This window comes from Magallana gigas, chromosome 1 (genome assembly GCF_963853765.1).
Source record: "Magallana gigas chromosome 1, xbMagGiga1.1, whole genome shotgun sequence".
Classification (NCBI taxonomy): Eukaryota; Metazoa; Mollusca; class Bivalvia; order Ostreida; family Ostreidae; genus Magallana; species Magallana gigas.
Genome location: NC_088853.1, coordinates 37,307,464 through 37,323,127, shown reverse-complemented (window position 1 = coordinate 37,323,127; position 15,664 = coordinate 37,307,464). Strand labels below are relative to the sequence as shown.

The 15,664-nt window shown below is 32.0% G+C and overlaps 1 protein-coding gene across 1 annotated transcript in view; it reads right to left on the bottom strand.

The window, feature by feature from the left end:
* Positions 1–5,083: 5,083 nt before the first annotated feature.
* The window catches only part of LOC136275888 (fibropellin-3-like), a 29,917-nt gene continuing 19,336 nt past the window's right edge, over positions 5,084–15,664 (bottom strand). The window contains exons 4-13 of the mRNA XM_066086119.1: positions 10,800–10,837; positions 10,331–10,444; positions 8,600–8,713; positions 8,233–8,346; positions 7,760–7,873; positions 7,093–7,108; positions 6,537–6,650; positions 6,060–6,173; positions 5,700–5,813; positions 5,084–5,094 (exon numbers count right to left, since the gene is read on the bottom strand). Coding sequence (XP_065942191.1) covers positions 5,084–5,094; positions 5,700–5,813; positions 6,060–6,173; positions 6,537–6,650; positions 7,093–7,108; positions 7,760–7,873; positions 8,233–8,346; positions 8,600–8,713; positions 10,331–10,444; positions 10,800–10,837 — 863 coding nt within the window. The remainder of the gene's footprint in view (positions 5,095–5,699; positions 5,814–6,059; positions 6,174–6,536; positions 6,651–7,092; positions 7,109–7,759; positions 7,874–8,232; positions 8,347–8,599; positions 8,714–10,330; positions 10,445–10,799; positions 10,838–15,664) is intronic.

Here is a 15,664-nt window from a genome sequence, read left to right as displayed (position 1 = left end):
AGATCTTGGTAATGTTATCCACTTAAAGTACGCCATGTTTTCCTTGAAAGTAATTTCCTTATTTGCACACCTAGGAAGAGTAGGAGAGGGACGAACGCCTAAAATATATATTTATTAAGCACTTACAAATAACAAAGAATAAAATTCTTTAGGTCAATGTAAAAAGTTAAAAATCAATACACGGATGATAAAAAAAAAATAGTGCTTATAGACAATCTTCATTTACAGATTCAACTGATGATATTTCCCCTGAATTTGATAATACAGTTATTCATTTAAAAAATAACCGAACTTGTACATGTATTTGTCAAAAATATACCTTATAAGATTTTACAAATCGGTATATGTAAGCCGATGGCGGGACAATTTAATAAAACGATTTCAGTCACTATCACCTGGCTCTAGGTGAAAGTAAAAGTATTAGCGATGAAGCGACGTTGTTTAAGATGTAGTTAACAGTTATGCGACTTAAGTGTAGTTCCTATTGAGCTAACAGTCAAACTTAATAGCAAAAAAGTTAGGGTTTGACATTTTTTTAACGATTAATGACTGTTTCTATGAAACGGAATTTTAAAGTTTAAATATAATATTATTATTTGTATTATAAGAGTGATTTTGTAGACCAATTTTTTTTTATAGACCAGGCTCCGGGATCATGAAACTGTCTTAAATTTAAGTTAGAATTTTGTCTTAAATCTAAGATTTAGATTTAGATAAGATTGCTTACTTAAGTGGATCACAAAACGATCTAAGAAAAAACTTAGCTAAGATTTGTCTTAGCTAAACTCACTAGTAACTCGCGCGATTTTTCGACAAAATTTGTTAGAAGTGGAACTCTTCTTCTTTTGAAGATTCCTATCGGCTGCATCGTAAACATTATCATATATCACAAAGTTTAAAAAATTATATTTAAAAGATGCTTCACATAAATATTAGCATAGTTTTTACTGGATAACATATCAGTCATTATACAGACGTGTTTACACACTTTCACTTTAACAAAGGGAAATAACTTTAATAGCCAGTGCACAAAGGGGAAAAACCTAGACTATAAATAGAAAACCCGAGGACGAGGGAGCAACCTTCTTTGCTGATCATTTCTTCTTAAAAATCCAACGAGTGTCGCCATTTTGAACTTACATAGTAAGAATCTATAAACTTAAGTCTGCCTAATAGCAGTCTTAAGATTTAAGACAATATTTCAGACTTAACCCTAAGTCATTTTTTTGTGATCCACTTTAAGAACAATCTTAAAATTTAAGTGCAAATTCATTGACTTAAGTCTGACTTAAAATTTAAGACAGTTTCATGATCCCGGAGCCAGTAGGAGAAAAAGCACAAGACTTATTTCGCAGAAAATCATCCTAAGATGCCCTTTTATTCCATAATGAAAGTTTTTTAGTAAGTAAATCTCTATAAATTAGAAGCGAGTCAATAAAATCTGAAGTGTTTTATTGTGTTTCATATATAGGTCTTCATCAACAATAAAAAAAATGCAGCTATTTCATGACATTTATATTCACTGTACATTTCCATTTTCACATGTTTTGAAAGATCGTGACATTGATTGTTCAATAGTACACATATAACCTGACCAAGCCGTTTATTCCTAGTTAAACGTCACGCAATTTTGAACAAAAATTGATATTAAGGTATAAAATTAAAATTCTAAACTTGGTTCTTAACCTACAATCCAATCCACTTGGTAATTTTCTATGGTAGCCGGAAGTGACGAGTGTTCCCCAACCTTCCACCAAGCAGCCTGCTGGTTTCCGTTTGTTGACGTCAAAGTAAATTTCCAATAGGCAGGGGACTTAAACCGCCTCGGAATCCCCCCACTTCCGTTTTCATCGCTGATATACCTTACAGACTGTACTGCGACTTCAGAGCTTGGAATGGATATGTTATCGGCCTCTATAATGCTATAAGAATCTTCTTCTTCGTAAACTACTAAACGAAGCAAATATCCACGTTGTAGAGAAGAAATCAGGTTAGCTTTAGATCCATATGTAGCAATGCCAGAGCTAGAAGTGGTAAGTACCTTTGACCAGGGTCTAGATTCAACAAACCACGTAATGGATTCTTTGTCATTCGACGTCATTTTGTTTACAGTGCTTCCAATATTGTACCTCACTGTTTCGACATCACCTGTTGTTGATGCAATTTGCCAGACCCAATTCACATCAGTTGGAAATTCATATGCAGCATTTTTTGAATATTGTCCTAAGAGTTGAGCAGAAACCTGACCATTCCTTACATAAAGATTATCTGCTTCCGTTATATACGAATTGATTTTAACTCGGACTCTTTTGCCTGCCAAAACAGCTTCAACAAGCAGGTCTAAAGAACCAGACATTTTTTGTCCAAAACTGTCATGACTATAAATCCGTGTCCAGCAACCATCCACAAGCCACTCCATGTTGTCACTATTTCTATAATTAATACGGCGCCTACTATGCTCCCCAACAAGCCATTCAGAATTTTGAATTTTGCCTGTAGTTGACCATATCGTTAACAGCCAAAAAACATTTGGATAAAAGCCTATTTTCAATTGTCCAAGACGCCATGGGTATTGTCCGTATACAAACGAGCTATCACTTGACACTTCAACTCTTGTAGTTTTGGTTATAAATCCATCACTTAGGCTTAAAATTTGAACACTAGCGCCAAGGTATACTGCGTGCACCAACTCCGACTTGTCACCGCATATCCTCACGCCTGTATACGTATTGCAAAAAACACGTTTCTGACCGGTCTGTGATCTGGATTTAGATTTAAAACATCAATGTTTTTAAATTCAAACTCCGATAGTGAAAAAGAAAACGCCATTAGAGTTTTCATTTTTTAAACATGCATAATTTCGAAGTTTACCCTGATACGTACCTTGCATACCATACGACATCAGATGTTGATGTTTCTCGGCCCTTATTGGTATGTTCACCAACGGACCATTTAGAAATATGGACGGTGCCAGTTGTACATACTTTTAAAAACTCCCAGTGTATATCGCTATCGAAGTTGTCATATACAGCCGAGCGACTAAGTTGGAAAATTGCTTGAACACAAACATTTTCATTTTCAGTCAAGGTGGCTGACTGTATCGATGTTAAATATTTATTATCGTTCAATGAAATTCTGATCTCATCTCCAGCTACAAGACGATCGACAAGGTCTCGTTTACTTCCAGATATTTCTGTTCCGTCAGCACCAGTTTTAGCGATGGCTGTCCATCCTCCATTGCATCCTATTACAAAAGAATTATACATCTTGTACAAGTTGAATTTCACGCTGACCGATTGCAACTGAAAATAAATCATCGTACTCTTACCAATATCTCTTAAAATGTTCTTTTTAAGTCTGTCAGTGGTTGAGGTACATATAATACAATATGCAACTATACACTGCTATCTATTGGTATATACAGCCTTAATTATGAACAAGTTTTAAGTGACCCACACACTTATATGGCATGCAGACTTTTTAAAACTTTACCCTGATCACAGAGAGGTCCGCTCCATCCACCTGCACAGCTACATATGAACGACCCCTCATTGTTAAGGCACTGTGCTCCATTTTGACAAGGGTTGGTACCACATTCAAATGTATCTGAATTAGTAAGTGTCTTTCAGAGGAAAAATCAACATTGTGGCCCAAAGGTCGTATATAATTCTTACGTGCATCGCGTCAAATGCTTTTGTCTTCTTCTTTTTTTTATGAAATTAGTTAGAATCTTACTATTTTGCCTATGGTCAAAACGAAAAAAAATTTAAGCTTTATTTCCAAATGATTGGCCTTATCTGTGTTTAAATATTAATATTTATTATATATTCAAAAAAACAATTAAATAAAATATATCAATTACAGAAAATGTAACTGGCATTTCGAATTCACAATAAATGTTTTATGAAGCTAATTTAGATAAAAATTATGTATATGCAAAATAAAAAAATAAACACCTGGGTACATTTAAGGAATGAATTCAATATTTAATGCAAAGCGGTCTATAAAAAGCGTAAACTGTTTCAAACCATTCTATATCGTATAAAACTAATAGATTTTTAATTTATTGGTTATAATTTATTGTTTTTACTCTTCATTGTATATAAAAATCGTCATTTGACCTTTTAAATGACATTAAATTTTACAAAATTCAAACATAGCGTATTGATACGTATTTGACGTTAGTCTTACATTCTTTATACGATATAATTTTTTTTTTTGGCCAATCAGAAGGAGCGTTACAACCAGATTAAATTATATTATAATATAAAGTAAAATTTTCAGCATATTGTGCATCTTCAGTAAAGTGTATTTTTTTTAATAGCAGACATACATGTGAAGACTTCTGTTCTAATGTAAAACGATATTTATTGTTAGGCTTTTGTTGGAAATTTGAATATTTCCAAATGTATTGGTTCATGTCTTTATTAAGCTGTTTATATATAAATTAATGTATTAAAAGGTTGGAAATGATAACTTGAAAAGGTGAATATATATCATATGAAACTGTAAGCTGGATTTATTACACATATTGCCATTTGATTAGAATGCGCTTGAACAAAATATATCAGCACAGTCTAACTTGTATTACCTTGATTGCAGACGTCACCCTCCCATCCAGGTTTGCAAATACAGTTAAATGATCCAACTGTGTTCATACACTGTCCTCCGTTTTCACAAGGGTTTGTCAGGCATTCATTGACATCTAAAACTTGTAGAAAACATACACTGGTTTTAAACACACTTCGTTTTTAAGGTTTTTACAAATAACTTTGTTGTTTATTATATTGATGTTGATCATTAAAGAGTATATTTGTTTAAAACTGTCATAGGTTTCTTGTGGTATTCTTTAAATAGACAGTAGAGTTTTATCACATGCATTATGATTACTTTGATCACAAAAAGGCCCTTCCCATCCATCAGTACAACTACAAGAGAATGATCCCTCACTGTCAGTGCACCGTCCTCCGTTCTGACATGGGCTGTTTTCACATTCATTGATATCTGAAAACATAAGTTTACTGTAATTATAGTTTCCGAAAAACAATAACTTATTCGTTTTAATGTTCTTGTTTTCCTATTACTAGTACAATCCTTAAAGAAACAGAACACAGCACAAAAAAAACAAAACAAAGAGAGGTTACTTTTAAGCGATTGCAGTTGACTTTGTAGTTTCATGCAGATGAATGTTAATTAATGAAATTTAAACATTTTTGGTCTTTTTTGTCTTATTTAGGTTTCTTGTTTCATGTGGAAAACCTTATAGTGTTGTAGCAATTTTTTTCTTTTTATTTTACCCGTTTTGCCGGCAGATCAACGCAAAACTGATTGTAAATATTTTCATCGAGTTTTAGGAATGCTACATAATGAAAATACATCGAAGAGTTCTCTTCACTTAAAAAAAAAATATATATTTCCTGTCGTTTGTGTCATGCCCCGCGTCTTTATCATTTTTCCATGAGATCTCATGAACGGGTAGAACTAGAACAATCAAACGTTTTTGATACGTCAGACATAAATCTTTAGATGTGTTTAAACTATTAGGTTTAATTTCTCCGAATTTCTAGTTGTCAAAGGAAAAACCTGAGAGTTTGTCTGCTCTGATTTTAGATTCAATCTGATCGATACTGTACTAAACGGTAAATTTTTTCGAGATATGTACGGAGTTATATAAAAACAAAAGAAAATTAGTATCTTACTTTGATCACAGAGGTCACCCTCCCATCCGGGTTTACAACTACAGATGAATGATCCGCAAGTGTTGACACATAGTGCTCCGTTCTCACATGAATTGGTCTGACACTCGTCAACATCTAAGAATTGCATGAACAATACCATCATTTACGACAACCGTAAAAGGCTCTCGCGTATTATATGTAATTTGTACACTAGACAACACTTAGAATTTTTCATAAAATATTTCTACTCAAGGTTGAAATGGTTCATTACAAATATCAGCTTACTTCAAATATTTTTTTCTACAATTCATTATGAATATATTAGCAAATCCCCTGTAAACCATAAGAATGCTAACTTTTTATTTATTTCTTTTAGATTACCTTGATCACACACAGATCCCTTCCATCCATCAGTACAACTACAACTGAATGATCCATCAACGTTAGTGCACTGTCCTCCGTTCTGACAAGGGTTGTTGTCACATTCATCAATGTCTGGAATAGTAAGTTTACTATTAATATAGTTTCTGTTTGTACAGTAACTCATTCGTGCTCCTAATGTTTTCTTTAAACAATTACAATATCTTAAACCATAAAAATTTAAAACAAAATGGCTGCTTCCGAAAAGAAATGGACTTTGTGATTTCAGGCTGATGATATAAAGCTTTGTGCTGGTTTCATGTTTTGGATAATTTATCTGTTCCGTCTTATTGATGTTAACTTATTTTTCTTGGAAATAAATTCTTTGTAACATAACCATAATTCTTTCAACCCGATTTCTCACTAACTACTTAAAGGCAAATTGTATGGATACATGCACGGCATTATTTACATAACAAAATAGAGGCAGTATCTTACCTTGATCACAGACTTGACCCTCCCATCCAGATTTACAGGTACAGCTGAACGATCCGTAAATGTTGTTACACTGTGCTCCGTTCTCACAAGGGTTTGTCAGACACTCGTCAACATCTAAGAATTGCATGAACAAAACAATGATTCATGACAATCGTAGAAAGTATTCGCGGGTTACATGTATCTGTTATTTATAGATAAGCTTCCGATCTCTGTAATTACAAGTTTAGGTATATTGTGTATAAAAGGTCTCTATATTTCTGCAAGATATTATTTTACTTTGGCTTTTGTAGGTTATTCTATGGATTATCTTAATGATAACATACACAAGGAAAGTTATCATATAAAATGAGAATGAAATTATAAATAACCTCAAATTTTAAAATTGTCCGAATGTAAATTGCTAACTCCTTTTTTATTTTTTTTCAAAATTTGTGAGAAGATCATTTGATTTTTTTTCTTCGAATCCAATTTACTCAGTGTTGCGTGTAACTTTAATAACTAATGTATTTTCATTTAACTAATAAAATATTATATTTCCTTTCCTGAAAAGGTTTACCTTTTGGGGGAGGAAACTGCATTACAAAACATAATCGTAATAACAATAAAATATGCTTAAGGGTGTTGGTTACTTAGGGTTTGAGTTCTCAAATTTGAAATGCTATAAAGTTCAATGTCATGCGTGAAATTTGTTCTAAACATAAAAAGTATTTGTGAAATGAATTATTAATTACATAATATTCGATATTTCTACTATTTTATGGAATTAAGCTAAAACAAAAATAGACTTTTAGCCAAACAGAGGAAATTTCCCTTATAAGGAGTGAATTAAAGGTGTTTGTAACCTTGACAAGTTTTCAGTTGTACACAGAGTGGCCAGCGTTTCCAATTTTAAAACTAAGCCCGTTTGTTAAACCTTGACTTTTTGGATTTATTCAGTTTGTATACTCAGTACTGCTAGGAATTATCTTCTTTTAATTTTATGCAATCGTTGGGTTTTGTAATAAAGTTCATGAATCAAGTTTTTTTATTCGTTTTTTTTTTATTTAAATTATTAACATTTGACAAAAATTATAACTTTCTATATAGCATTTCTACTAAAGATTGAATTGGTGCATTGTAAATATTAGCTATTCTAAATGACATTTTCCTACAATTAATGTAAATATATCATTATTTCACCTACAATCGTAAGAACGAATATTTTTTATTCATATTTAGACTACCTTGATCACAAACAGGCCCTTCCCATCCATCAGTACAACTACAAGAGAATGATCCCTCACTGTTAGTGCACCGTCCTCCGTTCTGACAAGGGTTGTTGTCGCATTCATAGACGTCTGGCAAAAAGCAAGTTCACTATCATATAGTTTCTGTATGTATAATAACTGATTCAAGTTCCTAATGTTTTTGTTGTTTTACTTTTACAATCCCTTAAACCTCAAAAAGTTTCTTTCGAACAAACGAAGATGGAATTCTAGTTTCAGGCTAATGGATGTCACTTTTGTGCCGAGTCTTTTTTTTTATCAGTTCCGTCTTATTGGTATCAACATATTTTTCTTGCAAAGAAATTCCCTATTACATGTACAATTATCTTTTTTTAAAATCTTTAATCAAAGTTCTTACTAACTACTAAATGGCAAATTGTGTCGATAAATTCGCGTTATTATATGCATAAAAAGTAGAAACGGTATCTTACCTTGATCACAGAGGTTCCCCTCCCATCCGGGTTTACAACTACAGATGAATGATCCGCAAGTGTTGTTACATAGTGCTCCGTTCTCACAAGGATTGGTCTGACACTCATCAACATCTAAAATTGTCATGCACTGATCAATCATAATTGTAGAATGATTTTACGTTTTACATGTATCTGCTGTTTTAAATAAAGTTTTTGATCATCGGTCATAACAATTGTTGGAACATTATATATGAAATGTCAATATAATCTGCAAAGTATTCTTTGTCACTTTTAAATTGGTGTTGTATACATTATACTAATGTTAACTTTCACTAGGATAGTTATCAAATTAAATGAGAATCAAATGATAAACATAATGATAAACCTTGATCACAGACTTGTCCCTCCCATCCGTCAGTACAACTACAAGAGAATGATCCCTCACTGTCAGTGCACCGTCCTCCGTTCTGACATGGGCTGTTTTCACATTCATTGATATCTGAAAACATACGTTTACTGTAATTATAGTTTCCGAATAACAATAACTAATTCGTTTTAATGTTCCTGTTTTCCTATTACATGTACAATCATTAAAGAAACAACACAGAAAACAAAAACAAACAAACAAAAAGAGGTTACTTTTGAGCAATTGAAGTTGACTTTGTAGTTTCATGCATATGAATGTTATTTAATGAAAATTAAACGGTTTCGATCTTTTTTGTCTTATTAAGGTTTCCTGTTTCATGTGGAAAGCCTTTTTCTTTTAATTTTACCCGTTTTGCCGGCAGAACAACCCAGAGCTGATTGGATATATTTTCCTCGTGTTTTCAGGAATGCTACATAATGAAAATACCTTGAAGAGTTCTCTTCACTTAAAAAAAAATAGTTCCTGTCGTTGTGTCCTGCCCCGGGTCTATAACATTTTTCCACGAGATTTCATCAACGATTAGGACTAGAACAACCAAACTTTTTGATATATCAGACATATATATGTAGATGTGTTTAAACTATGAAGTTTGATTCGTCCTAATGTCTGGTTGTCAACGGAAGAACCCAAGGTTTAGTTGGTCTGCTCTGGTGTTAGATTGGGTTTGATCGGTACTGTTCTTAACGGTTAATTGTTACAATATGTGCACGGAATTATATATAAAACGAAACAGATATAGCATCTTACTTTGATCACAGAGGTCACCCTCCCATCCGGGTTTACAACTACAGATGAATGATCCGCAAGTGTTAATACATAGTGCTCCGTTCTCACAAGCATTGGTCAGACACTCGTCAACATCTAAGAATTGCATGAACAATACCATGATTTATGATATTCGGAAAAGGCACTCGGGTATTATATATAACAGCTGTTTATAGACAAGTTCTGATCTCTTTAATTACAAGTTTGGGTTTATTGTGTATGAAACATCCATATTTTTCTGATATATATTTTTTTACTTTACTTTTGTAGGGTATTGCATACATTATGTACTTGGTAACTTACACCAGGCAATATATTTACATGTAATATAAGAAAAATGAAATTATAAATAACATAAAGGTTGTCAAATTGTCAGAATATAATTTTGTTAATCCTGTTCTGATAATCTTCAAAATCTGTGAGAAAAGATAATTGTATAACTTTGGTTTTTTTATCCCACTAATAGTACATTATATTTACTTTACCGAAAAGATTATTTTTTGGGGGGTCGGAAACTGTGCAGTGCAAAAATAATCGTAATGACGGTACAATTTGCTTAAAGTAGATCTGTTTGCTAGCGTGTCCAAATGTAGTCTAATTGCACCCGTTGTTTAATCCATGCCTTTTTGTGTTTACTCAGCCTGTTAACTCAGTAGCATTAAGAGCAATTGTTTTTAGATTTTATAATTCTTATGGTTTTATTTAAAGGTTTTTGAAACAGGGTCTTTGACTTGTTTATCTAATTTGACTTACGTTTGAGAATACTTTGAATTTTTCATAGAATATTTCTACTAATGGTTGAAATAGTTCACTGCAAATGTCAGCATACCCTAATATTTTTTTTATTACAATTCATTATGAATATGTTAGCAAATACCCTGAAGACCATACAATACTAACATTTTATTTACTTATTTATATTACCTTGATCACATACAGATCCCTCCCATCCATCAGTACAATTACAACTGAATGATCCCTCACTGTTAGTGCATCGTCCTCCGTTCTGACAAGGGTTGTTGTCACATTCGTTGACGTCTGGAAAAGTAAGTTCATTACCAATATAGTTTCTGTATGTACAATAACAGATTCAATTTGCTAAAGTTTTCGTTGTTTTACTTTTACAATCCCTTAAACCCAAAAAGGTTTCTTTCGAACCAACGAACTTGGATTTCTAATTTCAGGCTAATGAATTTAACTTTGGTGCCTAGTCTTTTTTTAATCAGTTCTGCCTTATTGGTATCAACATATTTTTCTTGCAAAGAAATTCAGTATTACATGTACAATTATCTATTTGGAGTCGTCAATCTAATTTCTTTCTATTTACTAAATGGCAAATTGTGTCGATAAATTCACGTTATTATATGCATAAAAAGTAGAAACGGTATCTTACCTTGATCACAAACGTCACCCTCCCATCCAGGTTTACAACTGCAGATGAATGATCCGCAAGTGTTGTTACATAGTGCTTCGTTTTCACAAGGATTGGTCAAGCACTCGTTAACATCTAAAATTGTCATACAATGATTAATCATAATTGTAGAATGACTTTGCGTTTGACATATATCTGCTATTCAAAGTAAAGTTTTCGATCATTAGTAAATACGATTGTGGGTATATTATATTGTGTTTGAAATGTCAATATATTTCAGCAATTATTCTTTGTAACTTTTAAATTGGTATTGTATATATTATAATAGTGTTAACCTACACTAGGATAGTTATCCAATTTAATGAGAATCAAATGATAAACACAATCAATAATAAAAAAAACCCCAAAAAACCCTACTACTTTTTTTTATTGAAGCTTTGAACATATGATTGGTTCATATCTTTTAATCAAATCCGATAAAATCATATAAAACGTTATTTGTAGTTTTAATATTGGTGTATTTCTCATATTTGATTTCCAATTAAAAGTAGAAGGTAACTGTCCAAGGAAAACAAATCGTAATAACGATAGAATTTGTTGAAAATACAGAAAAAAACATGTCACTAACTTCGGAAAGTTCTAGTTTGTGCACAGCTCTGCAAGCGGGTCTAGATGTAAAACTAAATCTTTTTTTTTAAACTTTATTTTTTTCAGTTTAGCCACTTTGTTAAATTAGGTGGCAGGGAACAGTTCTTTTTATACAATTCATTGTAGCAAGAAGACGTGTGTCTTCGGAGCTACATAACTTGAGTTCCATCAGTTCCAATTCAGCACAAACACCTTTAATTCACTCCTTACATGTATAAAGCAAACCCTCGACTTCTGAGGAAAATGACATTTCAGAATATGTACACTTTCCTGCATAATGGTTTTTCTGAGATTTTAAACCTTTCATATTTCGCCCATCCCCTACGTTCATTTTCTAAAGCCCCCCCCCCCCCCCCGGAAATCTCTGCAAAAGATTGACCTTTCGTACCATGAGCATATTGCACACTCACTTGTCAGAAGCTTACCGGTGTATAGCTTTCTATGTCTCATCCACCTTTTTTATGTTATTTCACCCCCGTCTGTCACATTCAATTTCACTGTCTAAAGTAAACACAATAATCATAGCCGTAGATTTTGCATTTTACTTTCGATCATGTATTTATCATAAGGAGCCCACAATTTCATATCAATTTCAACTATAGACGTCCTTCTACATGTAACTGATGATACTATTTAAAAAAAATGTATTTAACAACTCATTACCCTTCATGTACAACAACTCAATTTTAAGAAATAGTAACGGGTACTTAATCTGGACCTGTTTCTTTCTACCTCAGTACTTGTCTTTTTAAATGTAAGGTTTTTGTTTTAAGGTTTGTGCATCAAGTACGTTATGCTTTTGTGTAAATTGAACAAGCAATAGAATGTTTTAATTAATACTGAAGGTTGAAATGGTTCATTGTAAATATATCAAAGTACATTGAAAATACACAGCAAATTATCTGCAAACCATAATAACGCTTACTTATCATTTTTGAATGTTTAGATTACCTTCATCACAGATCGGTCCCTCCAATCCATCAGTACAACTACAACTGAATGACCCCTCACTGTCAGTGCACTGTCCTCCGTTCTGACAAGGGTTGTTGTCGCATTCGTTGATATCTTGAAAGTAAATTTATTGTCTTTAGGCTGTTTGCGAAGTCAAGTTTTAGTAGCTGTAGTTTCTGTATATGCAATATATGTTTCGTGTTTCAAATCTTTTTCCTATTCTTTGCAATCTTTCGACCAAACAAAATAGATAGATGTCGAACATACTAAGCCGACTATGTACTTTATGACAGATCCATGCTAATTTCATGTCAGGTCATGTCAGGTCATTTTATTCCATAGGTAAACAGTTAAAGTTTCATGGCAAAACCTTTTTTTGGACTCTTTACTTAAACCACTAAATTCAGACAATTAACGTATTTTATTTAGCGCGTACGATACTTAAGAACGTGCGATGATTCTAATTTTAATTAAAAAGCAAAGATTAAACATAGCGGTACATGAATAAAAATATTTATACATATTCATGCTAAGCATTTGATGTACTTGATTTAGCATAAACAACGTTCTGTGAAAAAGCTAAATAGAATTCACAACCCTAATTCGTCAAGGTCAAGAGTAAAAATAAAAATTTGAAAAATAACATTTCGTTTAGATGAACATTTTAAATACGAAAGCTACATAATTAGACGTTTTAGAATTAAAGGTCAATAAAAATGTGGAATAAGAACTTTAAGACGTAAAAACAAACCTGAAAAAAATTAACAGCATTTGATTATGAAAGATAAAATGAGAACTGAACTGTATATATGTCAAATGAGCCAAATATTTACAGTTAGAAAATGGAAAAAAAAACTCCTTAAAAGTCAAATCAGTAAGTAGCAACAAAAGCCCTCGAAGTATTCGTACTCGAAATGTACGGATCACAAGGCCGACACTTTATCCACTCGGCTATTGTGTAAGTAACATGTTGCCATCGATAAAATCCTTTAAGGTAACTCCGTGCCTATAAAATCATGGGTTCAAGGTTAAAAACTTAACTTTTTTTAACTCATTGGATTTGAATTTCATCAAAAAATAAATAAAATATATATGTATCCATACTATTTAAGATGCAAGGTAATAAAAACTTACTGAAATTATCATCTGAAAATCACAATTTTTGTTTGTTTAATATTTTAATATAAGTGGATGGATACTTGTTTGTCTATTTAAATTTTATTGCTTACTATGCAAGAAAACTAAAATTAATTTAAAAAAAAAGAAAAAAATTGTTTACAGTAGAAAAATTATAGCATTTAGATATATCACTTAAGGTAGAGGTCCATACCCCACTTGATAAATAAAATGCGTACAGATTTTTTTCATATTTTTCAAACATGTATATGAGCATATGTTCTTATCAAATTTTACTCAGTTGGCTGGTCCATCGGTATCATTAAAGCTATGGCCGTGGCTAAAAATAGAACCGATTGCGGAAAACGGCGCTTTTTTCATACATAATGAATCTAAGCCTAAGCCTGAAATTTTACTTTCACAAAATAATTTTTTGACTTGTATCCTATGTAAAATGAAGGAATTATCATTTCAAAACAAATAATTTTTTGTTCACTTGCTTATTTATTAAAATATAGATAAATCTGCTAACAAATGAGATAAAATGATTTAAATTTTCAAAGCGAATTTAAGCTCTTGTAATTTTATTTACGTACAGAATTCTCTGAAATATTGATATTATTTACTCCCTTACGTCCTTAATCAATTGAAAATAAAATTACCCAAAGGACCGGCCTTTTCAGGATCACAATGGGCGTATTTTTGGTAAAAAACATTAAAATATATATTTTGAAAAAAGATCCGTAAAAATAAATTTGTGCAAAGGTTTATTATTTCATCACTCTAAAAAAATATGTTTAGTTTATTGTTAAATAGAAAACATGATTTAAACAAAGTGTTGATTAATCTGTATTATTTGAATCGAAAAAGATGGTTTCTTTTGGAATCTTTAAGTATAATGGATCGAGATCGTTATTTAGAAATTGCAGTCACACGCATTGATAATGCTAACTACCTGATATGCTTTTAAGACAAACCTCTATTCAACATTTTTTTTAACTGGTTCAAAGACTGTTCTTAAAATGAAATAACTTTTCTTCAGCGTATGGTATTAATTCTAAGAACATTTTTTGTGTGGAAAATATATATATGCTCGTTGCTAAGCGAAAAGGATAAAGATGATATCGGTCAAATTATTTCCCCTTGTGTATTTATCTCCCTTATGCACTGGAATAGATCTCGGTCAGTATTTCATTTTGGGTGTTTATGGACTTTCGGGGATTAATGTTCAAATACTTGGATTAAATTCAACCTTATAATGCATTGATGTTTATGCAGGAAAACAGTAAGAGGTCTATATTTTCAAAACGAGTACGCAATCGACACAACCATGTCAAGTTTTCATTTCGCTGATTAATAGGCCTAATTGATTGCAGTTGTCAGTATTTTGAATAGCTTTGTTTTGAATCAATTTCTAGGTCAGCTTGATTTCAGAACAAATTAGACCCGGCCTCGTTAAATTACACCTTTTAACGCTAGCTCTCAATTAGATCGGGCACGGACAAGACGTAATAACGCGTGAATTACGTCAGACGTTGTTTTGTGACGTATGGATAATTACCTTAATGTAGAAAAAAGTTATTTCCCTTTGTCATTATTGAATTATGTCAAATATAAGGATGAAAAACGCTTATTAAATATCTCCAAGTAAACAATGATTTGAGTTTTTGATTTGCTCCTATGATAACATAGAATTTGGAAATCTACTTGCAAGAGTTTTAATGAATTCATTTTTATGTAAAATGTATGACGTCACAAGAGGGTGGATTTACTTTAAATAAAAAGAAAGGTCGTTTTGATCAGAGGTCAGCGATTTTGTAATGATGTGATGTTCCACCTTAAAAGAGCAAGAAAGTCAGTTACATAAAGAGAACAAAATATTAAATATTTTACCTCGTTCACAGGTGTCCCCTTCCCATCCATTTTTACAAATGCAGATATACGATCCATGAATGTTCCTACATTTTGCTTCGTTCTTACAAACATCATTAGAACATTCGTCAACATCTAAATTGTTTATAGAATTGAAAAATGGAATAAATAATAAAAATATTGCATAATCTACTGTTAGGTAGGGATACTTTTATTACGACTCTGATTCGCTCTAATACTTTTAATGGTACTTAGTTTCAATATATAAATAAAAAATAAGTTTTTAATGAAATTATATC